Source organism: Neolamprologus brichardi, chromosome 5, assembly GCF_056152115.1.
Source record: "Neolamprologus brichardi isolate AB-2024 chromosome 5, ASM5615211v1, whole genome shotgun sequence".
Classification (NCBI taxonomy): Eukaryota; Metazoa; Chordata; class Actinopteri; order Cichliformes; family Cichlidae; genus Neolamprologus; species Neolamprologus brichardi.
The window spans coordinates 7,750,069-7,774,138 of NC_142108.1; the positions used below are offsets into that span (position 1 = coordinate 7,750,069).

The window sequence follows — 24,070 nt, forward strand, 5'->3', positions numbered from 1 at the left end:
TCAGGTTGGACTTTGCTGTCCATGCAACCACGTGTAGTAGTCAGTCCTCACTGGCTATTTTTTTGTAGGACAATCTTTGCCAATATGGATGTACTCTGTTTGGAAAACAACCCCCTTCCTGCTTATATTGACACCAGCCGTGCTTGTGAGAAGATGCTATTGATTTAAGAGTGTATCAAAGTATCCATGTTAATCTACTGTGTTTACTAAAAAAAAGATTTTATTCAATTCACAAAGTATGTGAAAAAAAGAGAAAACTTCAGCACTTACTGTCCCTTCCCTCAGGTAGTCCCCCCCAGGATGTATCTCTAATGTACCATGACAACCTGTTATGCTCGACTCTACACGCCTGCAGCCAAACAGAAGGGTTCATTCCCCACCAGTGATCAGCAGCGAGCGGGCATCTGGGTGCGTCTCCCGCTGAATGAGTGTACCGCTACAGCGGCGACACGACAATACACACGTATGCATAATTAGGCGTCAGCATGCATGTGTTTATTAAATGGGTGCATATGTAAGTGTGTACTCGGGTGCTGCGGCTGAGGGCTTACTTGTCTCATACACGGGGATAAAGGCAGCGGTGCAGTGATGAGCTCCTAATCTGAGTGCATGTGATTGGTCCGGTGAGGCTGGAGAGATATGAGCGTTTGACTTGTTAAAAGGGATGTTCTTCACTTGGAGCTTCGTTGGCCCTGACATAACTGGGACATAATTCTCCTTGTCAAAACTAATAATCAATTCCCACTATGAGGATAATCTGACAGTAGACCCCCAGTGAGTGTGACGCAAGCTGTCCTCACTTCCCCATATATTATTAACAGCCACAACAGTTACCAGTAGCAACTGAGATAACCCCATGTAGCCCCTCTCCACGAGTCAGTAAACACTTGACAATGGGACTGATCTTCACTGTGGGCTTTGATGCTGGAGTTTGACGCTAATGACCAATAATACAGAGCGCCAGAGAGACTGCCTGTTTCTGCAAATTTGGCTAAAAATAAGGAAGTGTTTATTCCTCCGGGCTTTGTATGTGTGTCCAGACTAAATGACCTCTAAAGGTTTTGACTTATTATATCAGAACACTAGCCCTTCTTTTTATATGTTATTATATATATATATATATTTTGTGGATATATAACCTGTGTATGGTACAGTGACAGCAGGTGTCCCCCAGGGGGTGGCAAGATGAGCAACATCGTTCCTCAACTGGATGGAACATTAATAACATGAGGACCTGGGGAGAAAGCTCCATCTGGGCCAGGCTGGTGCAATGCTGAAGGGACAGGCCACTGACTCCACAAGTCTATAATCCCTCACATAGTGCACTGGAAGCCCGCTGGGGCAAGCTGACAAACATGCAACTTTTCCAGATAATCGACACCCTTGAACGAAGTGACCTCCTCCTTCCAGTGTCACACTTGAAAAAGAAATAAAAAGCTCAATTTAATGGTGTTTGTTTGTCAGAACCTGACACTTTTGACTGCAAATGAGCTCTCATGAATAATCACATAATTATTTTGCGTGCCCTTCAGCCTTTATCCCCTGGTAGGTGTTAAATAAATAACACTGAGCCGGATTCACTTTCAAGCAGGTGAAAATTATCCAAGTAGGGAGGCGAGGCAAGAGAAAGGAAGTAAAATTATTAAAAGGTCAGGTCACTACCACTCAAAAGGGGCAGCGATGCTCAGTATTGTAGCAGTGCAGCTCAGTGACTTGTCATTTCCATTTTTTAATCACCACCTCCTCTGTAAGTGCTTGTTAATCAATACACTAACAACAAGGATTCTCTCACTGTGGGAGCTTGAAGCACAGAGGCATGAAGTGTTTACACCAGCCTCTCTTCTTCACCCCTGTGTCTCAGTCTGTACTTTTTAAAAAAAACAAAAATTATATCTTTGTCCAGCTTTGGTGGAAAACTTCTTTGGATTTCCTCATCTTGGTATAAAAAAAAGAAACAACTACTACAAAAAACCTCCCCCAAAAACCTGAAGTTGTGTTCACATTTTACACTGCAGTCAGCTAACATTTTTTATCTTAAGGTCTAGGGTGTAATTTGTAGTTGCCGATAACGAAAGGTCTCAGTCTGACATTAAGGTTTTCAGGTATTTTACGCTGCAGGCCTTGGGTAAGAAAAAAAGGGAAAGAATTTGCATTAATATAAAATGATTGCCTTGTCTGCTAGATGCTGCAGAGGAGTGGCTCCATTTCATATCCAAAGATCTTTCTGAGTTTCAGCTGTGGCTGACTAATCTTGTGAGGCCCACTGTCCATGCCTGTCTGGCCCCCCTTTGTAATTTAATGAAGATATTTTGGTGTCACTTCTTTGAGGGAGGGCAGACACATGACTTTGATCGTAAATGAAGGTGAAGGTGAAAAGATCGAAACTGAGGAGCCACAAATGAGCTGCGTTGAATTAAGGGGCATCACAGTTCTGTCTCAGCAGACTTGTGATTTCCTGTCAGCTTTTTCCCCCTTTTTCTCTCCATGGAGCTGCCGATTCCTGATTGTTTTTCTCGACTGAGGTAATTCAAGTGCACTAGCCTGGAGCTTCCCTGACTTCTGTTTATTAGTCATTCATTTCTGAGATGCCTTGGGCAATGCGATCTGCAAATTTCTCTCCATTTAGGAGTTCTGCAGGCCAACTGGATCATCGTCCAGCTCCCGCGATGCCCAGCAGCACTGCACTACTGGGTTCTTAATAGTTAAACATAGTTTTGCCATTTGAGAGTGGAGCAATTGTGTTTGAATATACTGTATGCCTTCATCTGAAGTGCTTATTAAAGCCTGCGTCAGACTTGAGATGGTAAATCTCACATTTGAAACGACTTTTGTATGTATAAGTAAAGTTCAGTAACAGAAGTTTTCTTAAGTAATAATAGCAACTTCTCACAATTAAAAAAAATATGTAGAAACTGTATATTTATCCTTTTACTTCAGTAAAAATGCAGAACTTTAATCAGTCAGTCATCCACCTCCTCTTATGTGGTCTAGCATAACGTAATGGATTTATATCTAAAGTTGAATGTTTATATGAAATTTGTAACTTTTAATGTGATATAATTCTGCAAACTAAATTTGTTAATCTCCTAATTTGGCTGATACTGACTGTGGCATTTTTACTTTTTGAACAAAAAATCTTCACCAGAGAATAATGTGAGTACCACAAATATGTTGCTGCAAAATGAAGCAGATCCTGTCAGCTAGGCGAGGCAGGTGACCTGAGCTGCACTATGTCATGCACATTAACCTCACTCTTTTCATCCCAAATCCCCTAAATTGGCAGTCTAATCAAGCCCCAGAATTTTCCTGTCTCTCCCTCTGACGCGTCAGTGCTGCACCTGCCCTGCATTGCATCCTGCTCTTTCAACCCCTGCACTACCCCAGCATCCACCTGTTGGCTAAGGGGTTTGTTTACTCTTCACTCTCTATTTGCATCATATTTGTTATCTTCCCCTGTAAGAAAGCAGTCGTTTCAAACGTGAGCTGTCTGACTGAAATGCCACACATGTAGGACACATGCTCTCTGTACTGTCTCTGGATGTCATTTATACTGGGAGAGCGCAGGTAGTGGTATATCTGCTAGAACAGGTATCAGACGGACACGGACTGTCTCTCAGAGGAGCATTTATAGATAAGTTTAAAACACGTTAGAAGTTCTCACCATCCACACAGGAGGGTTTGTTGCGTGTCGTTCCGGCCACTTTCCCCGGTAAACAGGAGCACTTGACTGTCTGAGAGCGCTCCTCGATACGATTCTTGTTACAGCATCGGTGGGCAGCAATCACCTCGCACGTACCACCCTCTGGAGAGAGATTGAAAAGACACCCTGTCAGTAAATGTGAGATGTTAATAAGAAACGTTTAACAGTAAACTATCCGAAGCAACCATGTAATAAGTGTCCTTAACTCACTGCAGTTTGAACTTAAAATCACAAACGAGAAACAACAATGCAGATAAAAGATGGACATCCTGTGTCAGGAGCTGCAATACAATCACTGGGTACTTCTACCATAAGTATATGAAGCAAATTAGCCCTCAAGGCATCTCAATAACGCCATCTAATTGCCTCTTACTTGGTGCTGACTGTTCTCACTTCATACCAATCAGCACATGATTGACTCTGATGCCAATACAATAATAGGCAATAGCACACTAAAGCGTTAACTCCAAAGTATAGGTGACATCAGTCGTGACAACTGCTGAACAATAGGTCCCAGTCTGACAAAGGGGTATGTCTGTGGAAAGTGAAGGTGCTAAGCACATATAGCAATAGTAGGTCAAAATAACAATAGGGAGGCTGAGGGGGTGATGGAGCTGAGGGACATCCTAAAATGAGTGAGACAGACAGAAAGAGAAAGCTAGAGGACAAGGTGTGTCTGGATACCAGGGATTTGGCATACCGGTGAGTAATGAGAGAGCCACTGGAAGTGCCCCCTTCACACAATTATAAAGCGTGGGGCTAATGCAGCCAGCGGAGCTGCAGGAGAGAGGCCCTCTATCACTGCTCTCCCTTTTCCTTACGCCCCAGGAAAAACTCTTTATCTTCTTTTGACAGGCACCACAACAGACACCAGCGTCCAGCAATTAAACTGGAGCTCATCCCAGGACAAGGGGAGAGGAGAGGAGAGTTTAACTTATTCTCTCCAATATCCAGAATAGAACAGATAGATTGCAGAGAGAGAGGGAGACAACCAAATGCCACGTTTAATCTTGTCTCTGCATTATTTTTGTGGCGATATAGCTTTTTAAAGAGGACATCCTGCTGTGCTCAGACGATGCACTTGCTTCTGCTGGCATGACAATCACCGGTGTGTGCGTGTCTCTGGCTGGGCTGGTTGTGCAAATGTTTGAAATGGCTCGGGTCATGAATTACAGAACTGAGTTCCCAGCAGCCTAGACAAGTTTGGCAACAGTTTTCTTCTCCCATTCCCATCAATGTCTGCCTCGGCCAGACCAAAGGCCGATGAGATCTGGATTAAAAGGCAAACATTTGCAATCCTGCTGGACCGCGCTGTCGTGCAGAATTAATGTCACTTTCTCCGTGCTTGTTGTCTTGATATTTCTAGGCAGGAGGAAGCAGAACACAGACTATAAAAGTGAGGAGAACAATCCCTCGAGTCTGCTAAAACCCCAATCCTCACAATGTGTTGCCTTGTTGAATATTTTAGCGAGAGTTTCCTGACCTGCGGACTTACTTTTAAGTCAAAGCAGATCGCTAGATAAGAGAGGATTTAATGTTGCGTCATAGAATATTGAATTGGCCTGAATCCCCACACCAATAATATGATACATGATCTGCAGGTTAGCGCTATCAGACTTTCAATGGAAAACCTCTGACAAGGTACTACCAAAGTAAACCCTAACATATTCGCATCTCTTATTTGAATGTGATGAGAATGATCTTGATCTGTGTCGCTGGACTTAGTTGTTCAGTGGAAGTACAGTTAAAATTCATTGTTTCTCCACTTTGTGACTCTGTTAGGTAAGAATATGGACCACTTATCCCAAATGGTAATATGGTTTCATTTAATCATGGAAGGGTGTACATTCTAGGACTCTCAACCCCCGTCCAAAAAAACCAAACCAATACAAAACAAACAAATTGAGCACTTGAAGAGGGAAGAAAGTCTGAAATAAATAATAGCACAACATCAAGGAGAGCCATGAACCTGCAAGACCACAGGAACCACAAAGCAGGATTTGGGCTTAGTGAGGTAATGTTAGGATTAACTCTGGGTTTTCAGTATCATGTAGCTGGTTTACTTTACATCGCCATGGTAACTTGTGCTCTGCTCCCAACCTAAGGACTAAACAGTTCTTTAGAAAACAACGGCATCATCATTCCCGGAAGATCAATCCTAGCAAGAAGGTCTAAAGGATCTACAGTTTTTGTCTTCCTTGATGAGGATGAGTAATAAATACAGATTATTAGCAGGAACTCTATTCCCTGTGCATGTGTGCAAGTTTTTTTTCATGTTGGCTGCAAATACAATTTTATTGTTCCATAAGACTTAATTGTATGATCCGAAAACAGAATGCCTATTTTTACTTTTTGTCCTTAATTTAAATTTGCACGTAGATCCTACCCTTGAATTCTGTTTTTATAGATTATTTAGTCTTTACTTTCTCTCAGGCTGTTCAACATCACTGCAGCTGAACGAATAAGAACTAAATCTGTAGGCCTATTATGCAGAATGGAATAACAATATTAATCTGTAAAATTCAATCTGATAACCACCTTTTTGTGTCTGCTTATCCCAACTGCCAAGTGAAGCCAAATGAAAGACGTCCTGTTGATGTTGAACTTTGTTTTTGTACAAGTTACAGTTCAGCTTAGGAAGTCAGCAGCAGCAGAGATTAAGTTGCATAATGAGACCATGAAGGCAGATTTTATACAAATGGAATGTATATATCGTTATAGAGCAGCGGTCCCCAACCCCTGGGCCTTGGACCGGTACCGGTCTGTGAGTCGTTTGGTACCGGGCCGCGAGAGTTGAGGCTCAGGTGTGAAATGTATGGTTTTCAGGGTTTTTATCGGTTTTCAACGTTATTTTGTTATCGTTTTTTTCATTTACTCGGTTTTCCTTGGTCTTTTCACGTGTGTTATGAATAAATCTTCTTTTTTTCGGTACCGGTACTAGTTTTATTTTGTTGTATTTATCCGCGACACCTTAAAGGCCGGTCCATGAAAATATTGTCGGGCATAAACCGGTCCGTGGCGCAAAAAAGGTTGGGGACCGCTGTTATAGAGTATTTAAAAGTAGAATGGGAGGGAGAGCCTTCAGTTTTCAGGCCCCTCTTCTGTGTAACCAGCTTCCAGTTTGGATTCGGGAGACAGACACTATCTCTACTTTTAAGATTAGGCTTCAAACTTTCCTTTTTGCTAAAGCATATAGTTAGGGCTGGACCAGGTGACCCTGAATGCCCTGAAAAGCGCCTTGAGGCGACTGTTGTTGTGATTTGACGCTATACAAATAAAATTGAATTGAATTGAATATGGTTACTATTTAGCTGACTAAACAGACAGAGTGCCAATGAACCAACAATTCTGGTCATAGATTAAAAAAAACAGCTGGACGTGAACTGTTGCAGAGTGCCAATCTAAATGCTATAAGCTGTCTTTGTAGACTTTAAACTGTCATACCCATGCAAGTCAGCTATAATCATACAAACTTGGTTTTGAATGACCAATGAGGCAGTGCTGTATGATCATATTTTTACATTTTGTCTTTGAGATTGTTTAGAAAAGTCCAGCCCTGGACAGATGTTGGAAAGAATCATCTTGACAGCTGTTTCACCATAAGGGCGGGATGCATTAGAAACTTTTGCCCAATTAATTAGTTGATGAATTTTGAAGATATGTTAACTCAGATAAAAAATCTGAGCATTATCAATTGCTTGTAATAAAAATCCATAGTATAGTATATAACAGGCTTTTGGCTCTCACAGTTGTTTTGCACCTTCAGTAAAATAAATTAAAAAGTAATTGCTGTCTGGAAGGACAGTGCATTACTGTGATTTTTTTTTAATGCGGTATATAAAATATAGTATGACTGACAAAATTACCAGCAATCCCCCATCTCAACAGTAAGCATGATCACGATGAAGCATCTGGTATGTGGAGGAAAGAGCAGCTTCATTACTCTTCTGGGCCAGTCACTAGTGCCACTTAGACAACAAATGGCCATTTGGACAAGCCATATTGCCATTCGGGTAACTAAGAGCTCAGAGTGAGGTTAACGACCATCTATTATCTTCATATACATTTGGTGGTTTGTGTCTTGATGCATATATTGTGTGGTAATTCATAACAGATTTATTCTGCTCAGGTGCACAGTGGTAATCAGTGTGTGTTCTGGTGCAATGTGGGATCAGAACAGCTTAAGACTGTGGTTGTGATGGATGCAGTGCTTGGAGCCTGTCAGGCAACTAAAGGGGTTAAAACAAACTGCAAAGATGGAGTGGGTGGCAGTGCACTCTAGCCTTTGGTGAAGGAAGGTGAAGGGTATCGATGGGACCATTGACCGGTCATTTTTCTCTCGGCAGCCTACAGTGACAGCAGTCATTAAATGAGTGGATGAGGTGATTATGCTTAAGGAAATCAATGCTTCATTGTTTTCAGCTTAGCCCAATGGCCAATTAGGAGGTGTTAATGAAGGAAGGCTGTAAAAAGTAGAGATATATATGAGAAGTAGGAATGAGAGTGCAAGATAAGAAGGCATAGAACATATCAAAGTTTTTTTTCCTCTGGTTATCAAAGTTTATGTTTGTGGAAACCACTCTGAACTTAACTATAAAATAACTTTTTTACAGATATACAGTATAAATGCACCAAGTTAGTACATCAGATATTCTTTTCAGCGAGAAGCTATAGTTTAGAGATTGAATCCTACTGTGTATTCTGTGTTATAAGTCATGAGCAGCCTTAATGCTTCTAAAATAACTAGTGTCTTTAAGACTATATTGGAGTATGGTGTTGAGTGTTAATCAAGCCTAAACCTTTTCATTAGTCTGGTTTAACCTGAGTTTCTAATGCTTGTGTAATGTTACAGTGCCAGAAATAATCCACAAGTAAAAACCGGTCAAAACTGACTCCCTGTTTACTTTCTGCAGAAATGGACTGTGGGTTGCATCATCTGTCAAACAGCATAAAATTACTCCTGTCACAGATGAAGACCTCAAGCTTACTGCTGGAGAAAATAATTTTTAATATCCCATATAGCCTGTTATGAGATATTGTAATTATTTCCCTGATGGACAAATTAATAATTGGGGATTATAAGTTGTACTTTATTAGTTATATTTCATGTTCAATTTCAGAAGAGAAAAGACTTTAAGGATGGGTACTCTCTTCTAAAAACAGATGGTTTAGAGGGCGTATGGCTGTCTGATATAAGCCAAAAAATACATATAAATCAATCAGTCACATTTTGTTATCTTAGGCTGAATGGTAATAAATTATATAATGGTATAAATGTAGGCATTTTTCTACCAAGTAGAGTTTTTTTGTCCATTTTGGTGGGAACTCCAAGCCATATGTAAGATGCTACAATCTTTAAGACAGGGAAACATTAAAAAAGGAAAAACAAACTTTTCTCTAGGTTTGTGGACCATTCAGGTGCCGAGTTTGCAGCAGTGAAACGGTGTCTTCACAAAGTCAGATGCAAATCAGCCAAATCATATTTTTATCTTTTCAGTGCTCCCTATTCTGTTCTTTATTCATATTCTTACTCTCTTTTTTCAAACTAAATAAATGTCATTATTAATTCAGGGCACAATATATACTAAATGTTGTTTTCCACAGCAGCAACTGTAACATTAGCTAGTTGGGTCCATACAGGCAGCTTTCGTTTCGGGGTGTTTGTAACAGTCTGTTATGTGGCATGTACAACGCAGGGTTACAAGCAGCTGAAAATGTCCACATGTCTAAGCTTTTTGAACAGGTGGTGTCGAAAATTACACTCATCAGGTTTTTACATGAAAGGTTAAAGCACTTATAAAGCCAAGTCTAGTTGTGGAGGGCGCAGAGGTGTGGACCCAAAGGCAGGACGCTGGAGGCAGGATCAAATTGACTCGTAGCTCACACTAAAAACTGTCACAGTAAAACAGAAAATGAACAAATAATAACTGACACAAGTAGACATGAAAGATGAAAATAAATATTCACAATGAAAGAATGTGCAATGGAAAGGCAAAGTGAAACACAGAGGGAACTAAATATTAATTTTGAACTGGATAAAACAAAAACAGAAACTAAAACTCAAATATGACAAGAAACAGAGACAACAGGAACAAGAATTCATTATCATTCAATTAACTAGTCTTCTTTTCCATCCACCCTGTGTGTGCCTGACAGAGGTGGAAAAGATTACACTAAAAAAAATGGCACATAACATAGACAACATTTACCTTACTATAATGATCTAAAAATGATCTTATGATCTTACTAAAGTATGGATGTGTATATATCTGGTGGGTCAGTATGAATGAAACTTTGATCAAACATCATCACACATACAGCCATTATTAACATCTATGTTTTTTAAAAGTATTTAAATATGACAGAAACATAGCTTAACAGATGGCAATTCATTCTTTCATTCATTCAATGCGTTCATTCATGGCCCTTATCAGGGTCATGGGGGGGGGGGGGGGGGGGGGGGGGGGGGGGCTGGAGCCTATCCCAGCTACCAAAGGGCAAGAGGCAGGATCCACCCTGGACGGGTTTGTCATGGTCCCAGCACCTCGCCAGCTGACGTCAGTCAGACGCCTTGTTTGTTTATTCTCCCTCTCTCGCCTCTGCTCTCTCTTTCTCTCTCGCTCTCTCCCGCTCTCTCTTTCTCCTGCCGGGGCGGAGCTCAGCGTGGGCTCCCGCCCCTGGCCCACGCACCTGGGGATGATCAGCACACCTGCCGTTGAATTAGAGTGTTACTTAAGATGGCGGACCTGCTCTATTCGTTGCTGGATCGTTGAGCCATCAGTGTCAGTCGTCCTGCCATCTGCAAAGTTTAAGTTGTGAGGACGCCTGAACCTGGAGACTGAGCGTGAGCCAGAGTGGTGGTGGAGAGAAGAGGAGCTGTTTGCGTTTAAGGAAGCCGTGTGGAAATCTTCCCTCTCTGAACTCCTGCCCCTTTCACTCCCGGACCCTGGAACCCTGGCCCCCTTTCCCCAAACACCCTTTGTATATATATATATATTTCACTGTGGAGAGCACTGTAAATAAATTCACTCTTGTTTGAAGGAGTTTGTGGTCTGCGCCTGAGTCTGCTTCGCTAGCCTTGACAGGGTTGGCACGCTGACACAGGGCTAACACACAAAGACAGACAACCATGCACACACACAGCTACAGGCAATCTGGAATCACCAATTAACCTAACTCCACTAATTACATGGCTTTGGACTGTGTGACTGTTTATTTAAAATATAAATGAATTACTATGAACGCGACAGTTTGAGGTTAAATGAGGAGTGAATTTAGATCGACAGCCAGGATGTGAATCCAGTAGGGTACAATGTGTATTACAGCTGGGACCTTAAATTACTGACCACAGAGATCAATAGATGTAGAGTACTATGCCTCTTAAATGTCTCTTTTATAATTACAGGCATGTGTTTTTTGGAGATTATCACTGGAAACACCAACATTAAAATATGACATGTAAACATGAAACCCCAGATTTACAGATCACAGCAGGGTTTTTTTTTTTTTTTTTTTAATAAACAGATTTCTATGTAGCTTGACTATGTAGCTTACAAGCCAGACAATAAATATATATCTGTATATCTCACTATTTTTATATATATATATATATATATATATAATTTCATTGTTGAGTGTTTATAAGCAACAAAAGCACTAAAGGCTGTCAACTGGGAACAAAATTTAACACACTGTACTTTAATGCATTGTTGACGTAATCGGTGAAAAACATTTGAAGTGCTTTCATTTATGGATGGTATGTGTTTCTGCTGTTCTTTCCAAATAACATGGTTTTGTTGCACACTATCTGACCTTTAAAAGTGTGAACAATTTTAAAGTAATTAAACTATTTTTATTTTATTAACCATGTTTTTTGGCAGTGTGGACCTCTATCGTGTTTCCCTGTGCCAGGTCAGACGTCGAGTGAGATGCGAGACACGAGTTGCATGTAAACAAGGGCTTTAAGAAAGAAATGTAGTGCAGTATCAAACTATGTGACCATAAATGTATTGAAAATATATTGATATAGTTTAAAAACATCTGTCCAATACCAAGGCTTAAAAAGGAGGCGAAACTTTGGCTGCTTTAAACCCACAGAGTAGATAGATGGATCACTGTCTTGCTGTGCATATTCTCAAGGTCACAGCAGCATGACAGCTTATTTTGCAACACCTAAAGGCTTCAAGTTCACAGAAAGTGACAGCTGCTTTTTATATTCAGAGTGACAAAGAAAGCTGGCAACCGACAGCCTTTTGATCACACTGAATTAGAAATTTTTTGACAGAAAAATTAAGGTACTTGTAACAATGTCAGCACCAGATGAAAAAAAAAACCCCTCTTTACACTACACCTTTGCTCAGCTGCAGTTCGACAACTGTAATCTATGCAGCGGCAAAGAGCAGTAATCACCGGCTCACCATCAGCAAAGCATTTCTGTCACCTCCTCTTTCTCAAGCTCTCTTGATCTCTCTCTTGCACTGCTTTTCTTGCTGCTACAGTTATTAAGTAATAACATATGGCCCAGTGAAGGGACACGGCAGTCCCTTAAGCTTCTCAAGGACTCATCATAACAACTTAATCAGCGCACACTTGCTGCTTCGGCTTGCGTGCCAGAGCTCCTATTTTGTTTTGTCAGGCAGGTGTTGCATCAACCACAATTTTCTTGCACTTCTTTCATTTTCTGTAGCTTGTTGTTATTGTTGTTCACTGGTGCTTCTGGGTAACTGACAGCTATCCACAGTCTCAGAACTTTTAATTGTCAATTTACATCTCAGGTGGCAAAAGGAATTATGGTTCCCTTTGTCAGTAAATAAATGTAGATGCATGTAGAGCTAAAATGTAAATTTGAGACCCAGTTTGCATTTATGAAGCAGAGTGAGAGCAGCATTTTAAATTAGCGCTGAAAATGATGCACATTTGGAGGACAAATTGAGACTCTTGCAGTCGCCTTATGTTTTTCCTCACAAGTGAACAAAGTTACCTTGTACTGTGAGCCAGAGAAGTCAATTCAAACCCTCACAAAGTTTTATTAAGCGGCAGAAGTTAGTGTCTGTCAACTTTTCTTTCAGTCAAATCATGCATAATGGAAAATGATCTCCTTTTAAAAAACAAAAAACCAAAAGCTTCTGATGCGCGGTTTTCAATCAGATGCATTTCATTAGATTTAAAAGTTCAAAGTATGCTTTGTCACGATTAGTTTTATGTTCTTCGGGAAATTTTAAAAAAAAGTGAGTATATTAATGACTTGTTTGAAGAAACAATGGCATCAAAGTGGCTGTGGCTCAGCTGTCCCTCTGCATATATGTTTAGTGACGCTCATCAGAATTTCTTTTCGTTGCTTAAACATCAAGTTTAGTTGACTTAGGGTAACGTTTAAACACACCTTATGGAACATGTAAGTGATATGATGGGTGGTCTTTCATGGGCCTCACAATCACAGCTGGTTCCTCACCAGTATGTTGATGATTGTGCTGTTAGGAGCACTGGGAATGGTTTATACTGTAGCTGCACAGCCTTACATCCAAGGGGAGAGCAGCTACATTTAAATTAGAAATGTCTTTTACTTTTTATAATCCCAGTCATGGAACCATTTGAATGCACCTCATACTTCCATGCCTGAGCCCTAGTAACTTTCTTAGAAAACCAATAAGACTTTTACCAATGAATAATAAAAGTTGCCTCAAGAAGACAGGCTTCAAGATGTTGGAGCAGTTGGAGTATTTCCAGCTTTGGAACCTTTTATGAAGCAAAATTATAAGAAATTAATCTGAGGCATTGTTGAACATTGTTTTTCCAGTCTAAAACCATTTTGACCTACATGTCACTGATGCATCAGGAGCTGGAGTGCATTCACCATTTATCAAGTGCCCATCAGCCCCTATTGCAGTGATCCGTATAGTTTGTCTGACCTCGGCCAGTCTGAAGGCTTTTGGCTGGTTTTCACTGACCCGTCTGTGGCCTGGATTTCACTTTCCTCCTGAGGCAGCATAACCCACAGTAATGGAAGAAGACAAACAAGTGGGCATTGCAGCTATAGTCTCGCCTGGAGCTACCACAAACGTGAGGGACAGAGGGGTAGCAAACGGGGGGGTGGGGTGGGTGGGGGGGGTGCTCTAGAGCTCAAGCTGACTGACAGAACCACTGACCCAGTTATACTGGAGTCACATGAATGAATGCTGTTTTTTCCCCTCTGCTGGTATGGCTTACTACTAAGTCTAGCTATGCCCTCACAGAATACTGAATACCACTTCACAGCAGGTTGAATTTACAGAAACTGTATATGGATGGAGTTTGATAAATGAGTAGAAACCTAAGGAAAAATAGAAATAAACATATCTAATGCACTCTGCTTTAACAGACAGACATTCTTCATGCATGAGTGCGCCGAAATAGGCTCCAGTTTACTGAATAGGAAAAGTATATTGCAGTAATTGCACCATTGGTGGTAATAGTCTTGACATCTTTAACAGGTAATTCCATTAGTACAAATACGAGATGCAAGGTGCATGCTGGCCACGGCACAGGTCGATTCTTAATCACTTGTATGGGTTTCCTCTCGTGGGCCTGTATGACTCCAATGCTCACATCTTTATGGTTATTAAAGTTAACGATTGCTGCGTGCCTCATTTACCAAGGCTCTATCAATACCAGTTCAGAACCATGAAATTACCCCACTCCGGAGGGAGCAGCATGACAAACCGGATTAAGAATGGCTCTGTAATACCCTGGCATATATAACTCTCCGTGTCATGGACCGCCGCAAGAAGACCCACTGCCAAGCTCAACCCCAGCGAAGGGGGAGGGGGGGTGGGTACTACAGGGATGGATGACAACCGTTATAGCCTAAATGTCAATTCAAGCTTTTATTACCCACATAGTTGTTGAGAAACGCAATGAAAACTAATAGCTGGTAGTTTAAAAAAGAAAAGGCAAAAAAAATAAACTAAAATCTCAGAAGGAAACACATTAAAAGTTGTGAAAAGTTACCTCACAGATTGATGAAAAAGGGGGAAAAAGTGATTATGGTAAATATATGCAGAATGTAGCCTACTTCTGGTCTTTCAGGTGTATGCATATCTTTGGCGGATACTCTCTTACACGGTACTCATATTTTGCAAGGGCAGAGATGGTTGGCATTTCTTCACTTATACCTTGCTTCTCTTATTTCCATGACAGGAGGGTGAAGCCAGAAATAGTACAGAGCTGTGCCAGAAACGCTATTGCACAAAATTTACTGTTTACATGCCTGTGAAAAAATGCATTGGATCAAGTCAGCAAACCTTGCTTTATCACATTGTGTTTCTCAGTTTATTCCTCTCGTCAGTTGTGTCTGTCTGTCTTTACTGCACCCAGCAGTACAGTTAGCGGTGCCTGACCTCCATTCAGTGTCCGTATGACACAGGTCACTGCTCACTCTAAATGAGAGTCGGATGGTGAAATGAGCAACTAAATTGTCCATTCAAAATCACAAAACGGCCTTTTTGAACAGCACCATAGAGTAGCCTTCAAAAAGCAGCATTACCCAGACAAAACAATTGGATGCCATGATCCCTGCAGAATGGCCTGAAAGCAGACCATAAGTTTCAGTTCACCTCTTCCAAAAAAGGAAAAAGAAAACTGCTGAAAGTAAAGTTGCAAAACTTGATGTGGGATTGTTTTATAGAACACAGGGTGCACCTGCTGTCGGTCAAGAGATCTATTTTGAATCCTGCGTGACACACAATGAACGGTGGAGGAGTTGTGATGCAGGGAAGACGGTAGCTGGCCGAACCAGCAATCAACAGCATATCCGGATTTCTGCATGAGGACCTTGAATGTCATCCTGGGTTCAGTTATGGTCTGCTTGAATTACACATAATGCATTATCTAATCTGCATAATGCATCAGCAGGCACTTAACATCAAATTATGGATGCATGCAAAAATTCCCAGAGTAGCGTATGCAGAAAAATGGCACTTTGCTGTGCAAATAATCTGCCCACTTTTCATGAAGCTGAGCAATATGGGCTTTGTATGATTTTCTTACCGGCATGCTTGCACCATCAATTCCATGTATTTCATTCATTTGAATCTATGAACAACTGCTTGCTGCTCTTTCACATGTTCTACGAGCCAGGCTTGTGTTTGCTATTGAGCTCCAGCACCATTGCCTGACAAGTAATTTAGCCCATTATACCCATTATTAAATAAATATTGCCTTTTTTAAATTATACATTGGTAAGGTGATAATTGTACAGCGGAACACTGATCATTTTTACACAGACCTATTTCCATGTGACAATCAGTCTTAGAGCAAAAGAGGAAAAAAAAAAATCAATGTGCTAACCACTTCTCTTCTGAATGACAATGCAGAGTAACGATGTCAGAATTGGCATTTAGCTGCTGACCTTGATCATGGTGGCAGGAAGGACAAGAGAGTGTGTGGACTATGAAAAACACAGGAGCATGAAGCTGTCACTAAGAGCTACAATTCACCATCGGGTTTTTCTTTCTTTCTTTTTCTTTTTTTTAAGTTACTACGGTAACAGCGGTTTTTTCCATACCTGCTTGTAGATGACAGGCCATAAACTCACACCAATTTTACTGCTGACAGTTTTCTGAATAAATAACTGTAGGTGTTACTTTTTATTTTACTTTTTCATACTGAGGTGAAAATTGAAAATTTGATAAATTAAAAACGAAAAATCTGATATTTATATATTCATATCATATTTTTGGTTATACTGTATTGGTATGGTCAGGATTACAGAGCAGTCGTGTTTACGCCAATATTTTATTATCTCTTTTTTTTTCCTCATTGTTTTATCAGTTTTTAACATTTTGACTTGACTGTCAACAACAGATATCTGGCCATCCTATTAAGTTTGTAAAGAGTAATTGTGTAAATGTCTTGTAGCAAAAACACTGCCTGTCTGATAATGTGGAAAACATTTCCCTCTGCGTCAGTTTTTCTCCCTGCATTCGAGCATGGCTATTTAGTAAAAGCAAAAGTCAGCTTTTACCTTGTGAAAAGTTACATCATGTTACATCATGTGACATGTTATGATCGTTATTAGTATTATTATTTTTCAGCAGAACACATATTTCCAGTAGATGGAGTATCATAAAGAAAATGCTTTCTCCTTACATTCACCACTGTAGTGATTACAGTAATTGCAGCCACTGTGTGAAAATTGTACGATGAAAGGAGTCCCCACTGTTAATACTCATCATCCTTTATGATTTTCCTTTCTACTGTAGATGCTAATTATCCTTCTTATAAAAGCTTAGCACAAACTTCAGAGACAGGTTTTCAGTCCTATCACTGGAGCAAGATAGAGACTACTGAAAGTACAGCACGGTACACACTGTACAACAGATTAACTGTGGGCCAAACAGAAATCGGACAATGATGATCTATTTTTCTGTCACAGAGCACTGAAATGGGTTTTCAACCCATTTCTCTACCTGTGGGGAAAAAAAATTCAAAGCTATGACAAATGACGATAAGTGAGCTGAGAGATTTGGGGGGGGGGGGGGGGGGGGGGGGAAGAGGGGGCGCGAGGGCGAGGTTACGAATTAGCAGAGAAGGGCAGCGCGGTTGTTTGCAGGCTCTGAAATCGGCACAATATGAGAAGTGGAACACAATTTGGTGTCAGATTACTCACTGCGATATCCATCAAAACACACAATTCAGTCACTCAGCATCATTACTGTTTGCTTGATAAGCTTTTAAGCGGGAGATAACATCTTGATGTGGTAACGCAAGTGGGAGAGCTGCTTCGGTATCATCCATTTCTATTGTTGACGCCACAACGCAGAAAATAAGTCATGTAGCAGAGCAATAAGTGAGATGATTTGTTGCCCAAAAATGATGGGCTAAGGCTTACTCTGCTTCCCCGCAGAAACCTTCCCAACTATTGACATCTTTTTGAATCAATGCTTTGCTACTTTGGAGTATTTTCATATGAATACTGTGTTTTATGCATGTGCAGAGATAATCTTGCAATTAAAGGTTTTTAGTTTCTCGTGGAAACTGACTGAATTGACTTGCTGAATGAAGCCGGTGTAAAGCAAAATCTCTAACTTTTGCGCTTCCCTATTGGAGGGAGAGTGGGTACTTCATCTCCCAAAGCAGTCGTCTACAAGAATCATGCATGGATTGAAACATGCTTTGATTCACTGACAGAAAATATTCCCTGTCTACGAGATTAAATATCAGCTGTAATGAATGACACAGCCTCTTGTAGCCATTAATTATAGAGATTAGAATCATGACTTGTTTTGAACTCGTGGCTACATTCGATTCTCAAGGTCATTCTCACTGACTAGGAGTCTTTGTGCAAAGAAACAGACAGACTAGATAAAAGCTTAGAAAACGGTTTTTCATGCTTTTTGTATTCTTGTTGCCCCCAAATTTGAATAATATGTTGGGACTGTGGCAAAAGACCAAACGGTTTTAGAATGATTGCATGAACATTAACACAGTGTTCACATGCTGGGTGTGTGTATTTGAGCTTTTTACAGCACAGTAACTGTGAAAACCTTATGTAGAGATAAAATGAAAATCTGAATCTCCTCATCAGTCTTGCTTCTACATACCTGTAAATTTGATCTGTGCCACCGGGGTGGACTGTGAAATCATGTGGCTGCACATCAAATTGAGACTGAACTTAGTGTGCATACTAATGGCAGTGCATGCACTGAGCTCTGTGATGGAGTGAGAGAGGGAAGGAGAGGGAGAGAGCAAAAGCAGCTGCCAGAGAAAATCTCTCTTCAAAGAAAAAATAAATATATTGGAAAAACGAAATCACGTTGACATTTAGTTAATATTTCATCCACGGGAAAAAAAAAGGTTAAATACAATTTTCAGGTACATAAAGGTTCACCTTAACTACTTCTCCAGACTGGAATCTGCCTTTCACCGGACAAGTTATTGGACGAGGTATTGCTGATATGGTGCCAAAAGCAGCAGTGTGCATCCTCTTTATCCATCATGTCTGCTGCATCATTTCCCTGGTCATTGCCTGTTTACTGGTGCTGCTTCAAGTTGTGACTGTGGGATCAGAGCAAGGAGATAAGTGATTGTCTCCCGGCACACAGACACTGCCTTGACATGCAATGAAGAAAGGAGCCTCTGCACTGCACTTCAGTAGATCCTCTCCCTATTTCTCTCTGTTCTGTCTTTCTCCATCCATTTATCCACCCATCTGTCCATCCATCCAGCCGCTGCTCTCCAAGGTAGGTCAAAAGAAAGATCCTGCTTGGCAGCTCATTCCTCACTCTGATGAAGCTGCTTGTTAGAGACTCATCAGCTCCTCTTCGGGTCTCTCAAAGACACACATAACCCCCCCACACACACACGCCTGCACAAAATGCAGCACCATTTTTCACTCTAATACTTTTCTTTGAATGTCTCCATTCCACTTTTTTCACAGCCCGTTCTTGTGTCTCTCGTCTCTCATTAAGAACGTCTCCAACAGCAGAGTGTATAAGCGTATGCAGCGACACTGCATCTGAACTGCAATGCTTTTGAAAACAGCATGCATTGGTTATCACTTCTCAAGGTCAGAGACTAGACGTCAGTGAGGTTTAGTGACCACTCTATTTAAAAGGACTCTTGAGATTTAAAAAAAAAAATAAAACATGAAAATGGGACTAGACGAAGAACATTCTCATAGAGGAAATGCGTCTGCGTTCTGTTGCTGTTGACTTTCAGAATGGCACTGTTGGGACAATTATTGCAGATGTATTGATCATTAAAACAAACACACCATTTTAAATGGCAACTAATGGAATTGTGGTTGTCTTCTGGTTGACACTGTTGCAAAGAAGTGTGTCTTTGATTAATATCATCGCGAGGTAATTTGTATATTAATTTTCACATTATTGCTCTGCTCTGTCAACACCTATGCACTCTAAATGGAAGAAAATGCAATAACAATATTTGCCAGCTGTTTCTAGCACACAAATCAAATTAGAGTGCAGCTCTCAAGGCTCAGCAACAGATGGTTGATCACAATAAGCGGGAGGTAAATCCTCAATAGTTACTGTACTGTTCTATGACACTCCTCTGTTTATCTCCATGGACACTCGGAAAGAGCTCTATTATTTACTCATTTTCTCCACTGATGGCATTTTGCGACAGTGAAATGCTGTATTATTTGGGTTTTTTAAAGGCAGATTTATTCGGCTGCTTAGCTTCACAAGACGGCAGCTTGTTTAAATTTGTTTAAAACGTCTCCTATCTGTCTTTGTCAGAACTGCTGCAGCTGCGGCAGGTGCCAACATTTTTCAGAACTGAAATGTCTTAGGACCCGCCTGCTTTCTTCTGAATTTAATTAATCGGCATCAAATTTGACATGTGGCATCCTGAGAATAGTGCAGCCTTTTGTTGACGTCACAAATGGAGCTTGGCGCGCCCTCTCTGCCCTAAACACCTCTGTTAGCATCGGCTGGAGGGCTCAGATAAAAGGGGAGAACATAGCCGCAGCGTGTGGTCTAAGTCTTGTTTCTAATCCCCAGAATGAATGTACAGTACCTACTCTAAGCATCCCTTAACAGAGACTATATGAGGTCAAGGAAGACACAGAAATGTTAATCACTTAATCTCTTTAAAGGAATTCAGTAGCTATTTTTTTTTGCTAGCTGCTAGCTAGCATCTGTATTCCAGTTAGGGAGCACTTTTCTCTAAATGCTAAAATCAGTGACAATGTTAACACACATAATCTTTCCTTTACCTTAATTTAATGGCCTATTCATGTAGCACTAGAACAATACTTCTGGGCATGGTGTCAGACAAACATATGCAATAAACTTTAATGGTGAAAGTGAGCATTTGTTTGGCCAGTAGGCCAACACACAACAAGTATTGGTCGGGTATGAAAGATTAAGGGGAACATACACTTCTGTATCAAATTCCATGGCAGGTTATATTAAAGAAAAAATGTGAGTTATTTTATTACAAATACAGAAATATGAATAGTGTGGTGCAATCAGATAAAAAAAAATAAATCAGGAGACCAAAAAGTAATTGCACCTCATCCTCTGGTGAGCTTGTATGTCTCTGCAAGATTTTATGTCAACCCACCCAAATAAAATATTTCACTGACCAACTAATATCTAAATAGCCACAGACAAACAAAATCTACAGTTATTTAGGACCACATTTTAGGGACCCCTCTTTACTACATGAGGGTGTAACCATTGGCAGAGGTGGTGAAAGTATAGACATTATTCAGGCTCAGGGAGATGCAACAATCCGACTGTTTGGTACTTTTATGAACAGGTAACTGGACCTTCTGCCATATATACAAATATATTATTAGTACATGAGAATACAAATGTTATTTGAATCTAAATTCTAATTCTAATGAATGTACTCAGCTTGAATCTGTTTTTTAGGGAATAAAAAATAAATGTAAAAATGTATTTTTTTGTTGCCAAATGGTAGAGGATGACTTTGCGTCCACACATAAACAGAAAAATGAGAACAGCTAGTGGTTAAAGTGAGATTTGTCAAGTGAGGGAACACTAAGATCTGTTGTAATGGTTCAACGTGGGAAAAATACTAACACCTCACAATAATTTCTGTTGTTGGCTCCCGTAGATTTTCTCACTGGACAAGCTGTGATCAGCTGACCTGCTGCTCTTTGTGGATTTACACAACTTAATTCAAAAAGACGTAAGCAGATGTTTCCCAGCTATCTTGGCTGAGTTCCATTTCCAACAGTATACTCTGTATTGTCTTTCTAGTAGACAGTATAAAGTTGGTATAACGATTGAATTCAGTCAATGAATGTAAGCGTCATCAGCTGAAATGTAAATTAATCTCTGCAACACTTGATGTAACCCAACACTGACGATAAGCACAACAGCCACCGTGCACCAGTCCAATACAGTGTGTTGGACTCACCACATTAATTCAAGCTAACCTGTTTTAACCTGTACTAAACTACCTAGTCTTTTCATGCAACATTTGAATAACACAAAGTTATTATAGCTTTATTTTTTTTCAGGAAATCTCACAAAATGAAAATATAAAATGTATATACAAATACAATATACAATTTAAATGCTGACATTACATGTGATCTTCAGATCTGCAGTTTATGAAGCATCACTGAGCAGCCTTACCTTTAAATATAACATCTCTTCTTCCTCTCCTGTCCTGTCTTTTCCTACATCTTTCTCCATCTCTGAATGAGGTGAACTCTCATTATTTTCTCTTCCTGGAAATACAGCAGCTGGACCTTTAGCTAGCAACACAGTACTACTACAAACTGCACAAAAGCAGTTTGTGTGTTTGCTGATGTTTGTTGAGCTGAGAGAAATGTTGTAGAAACTCCCTTTATGCCCAATTCCTCTTCTGTAGCGCTAGCTAGATGCTGAACTCACAGACACCTGCTCTTGTTCACACACACACACAACCCCCTGATAATAAATCCTTTAAATGATACTGTTAAACCTAAAGCAACAAGCCTGTTTTGAAAATGTAAGGAGTAGAAAGTACAGATATTTGTGTAAAAATGTAACGACTTACAGGAAAAAGCTGTTAGAAAAATAAATACTCAAGTAAAGTTAATAAAACTCATTGTGAAGTACAATTTCACTAACTCATCTACACAAGGCATTTTATAGAGGGTAAACCTAGAGCAGCGGTGGCAGTCTGACTTGAAACAGTAACTTTAATGTCCACATTTTGACTTTATTCTCAAGAAAGTAGCTCAACTTTTTTTCCCAAAATTAGATTTTTTTAAAATGTGGTCATATAAATCCTTTTTTTATTTGAGGTGCTCAAATAATGGAGATGATTTCCTGCATTTTGTACTCTACCGTACATTGAATATGAATTATGAGGTTGCCAGTGGGCAAGCTCAGCATACTAGTTTGTCTCCTTATATAATACAACATAATAAACCTCCTTTTCCCCAACATTTTTCATGAAGTCTACGTCTGTCACTCGCCGTGTCACTGTAAGTAAACATTTCAGGGTTGTGGGTTTTTTTTTTTTTTTTTTTTTTTTTTAGAAGACAGATAAAAGTAAAATTAAACCTTTGCCACTGTGTTATTTACTTCAAAAGATAAAGAGGGACATGATTATGGGTCACTCCTGCTGGAACAAATTTCCATCACAGAACTATTGATGCACAATCTGGCTGCAAAGAAGACTGTAAAACAATTTCTTAAAAATAACCATCTTAGATAAAAACCCAGAAATGGAATAATTTCCCCCCTTACTGCACCAATTATCCTGAAGGAGGGCAAAAGGGTTACACTTTCTTCTTTGGGTAAAGCTTCTTGTGAGTCAAGAAACTATTTTAAAGGACAATATGGGTTAGAAATAACTTAAACACAGTTACTCCTAACTTTTACTTTTTACAATGGAGCCTTTAAAGTACTGCCTTCCAAACATAGCCGGGACACTTTTGCAAAATGTAAATAAAAACAGAATACAACAGTGTGAAAATTACATTACATTATAGTCTGTTATAACAACAGTCTACAATAAAGCCTGCAGACGAGCGGTGAGCGATAGCTAACATTCTTTAATCCAAACACACAAAGAACAGACAACCAAGCTTGTGGAGAGCCTACATGACCGCGGGGCAGGTCAGCAGAGTCTCTCTGAGCCTAGCATGGCTCTCAGTTAAATACCTTCTTCGGGAACAAAAGGTAGTACATAGCTGTTTCACGCCTTAAGGTTCACACTCTCTTGCTTCCTCCCAGAGTCCTCAAAGAGACAAAAGGTTCTTCCTGTGGAGTTGTCTGCTTCCCCCAACTTCCTTACTAGACCCCCACCATTTGTCTTACTGTATGAGTGTCAGACATGTTAAAATCAGGTGGCACCAAGGCGTTATACAATAAAATAATGTGATTAATACATAAGTAAAAGAAATTCCTATACACATTCATAGAGTTGGGGAATGGCTGCAATCACAGCCATTGTAAGATGTTGAAAGATGTACCCTTAGGCTCCCTCCTCGACTCGTTTTTAGTACAGTGCTATCAGAGGGCCTAGAGATCACAGGCAATGCCCTGTGTCCCTTGCGCACATAGATCATATGAGCTCATATGTTTCCTGAAATAATAAAATGCATCAGTTTAAAAGCTTGACGTACTAGGGGCGACCGTGGCTCAGGGGGTTGGGAAGCGTATCTGTAACCGGAAGGTCATCGGTTCGATCCCCGTACTCTCTGTCCTGGTCGTTGTGTCCTTGGGCAAGACACTTTACCCTACCGCCTACTGGTGTTGGCCAGAGGGGCCGATGGCGCGATATGGCAGCCTCACTTCTGTCAGTCTGCCCCAGGGCAGCTGTGGCTACAACCGTAGCTTGCCTCCACCAGTGTGTGAATGCGAGAGTGAATGAATAGTGGCATTGTAAAGTGCTTTG

General features: G+C 40.4%; 1 protein-coding gene across 4 annotated transcripts in view; it reads right to left on the bottom strand.

Annotated features, from left to right (window-relative positions):
• The window catches only part of tafa1b (TAFA chemokine like family member 1b), a 115,637-nt gene that overhangs the window by 19,505 nt on the left and 72,062 nt on the right, over positions 1-24,070 (bottom strand). For all 4 annotated transcript variants that reach the window (XR_004843423.2, XR_015719029.1, XR_004843424.2 and 1 more), the window contains exon 3: positions 3,662-3,802. Coding sequence is in view for 1 of the 4 variants with exons in the window: in XM_006784617.2 (XP_006784680.1) it covers positions 3,662-3,802 (141 nt within the window). In the remaining 3 variants the exon portion in view is untranslated. The remainder of the gene's footprint in view (positions 1-3,661; positions 3,803-24,070) is intronic.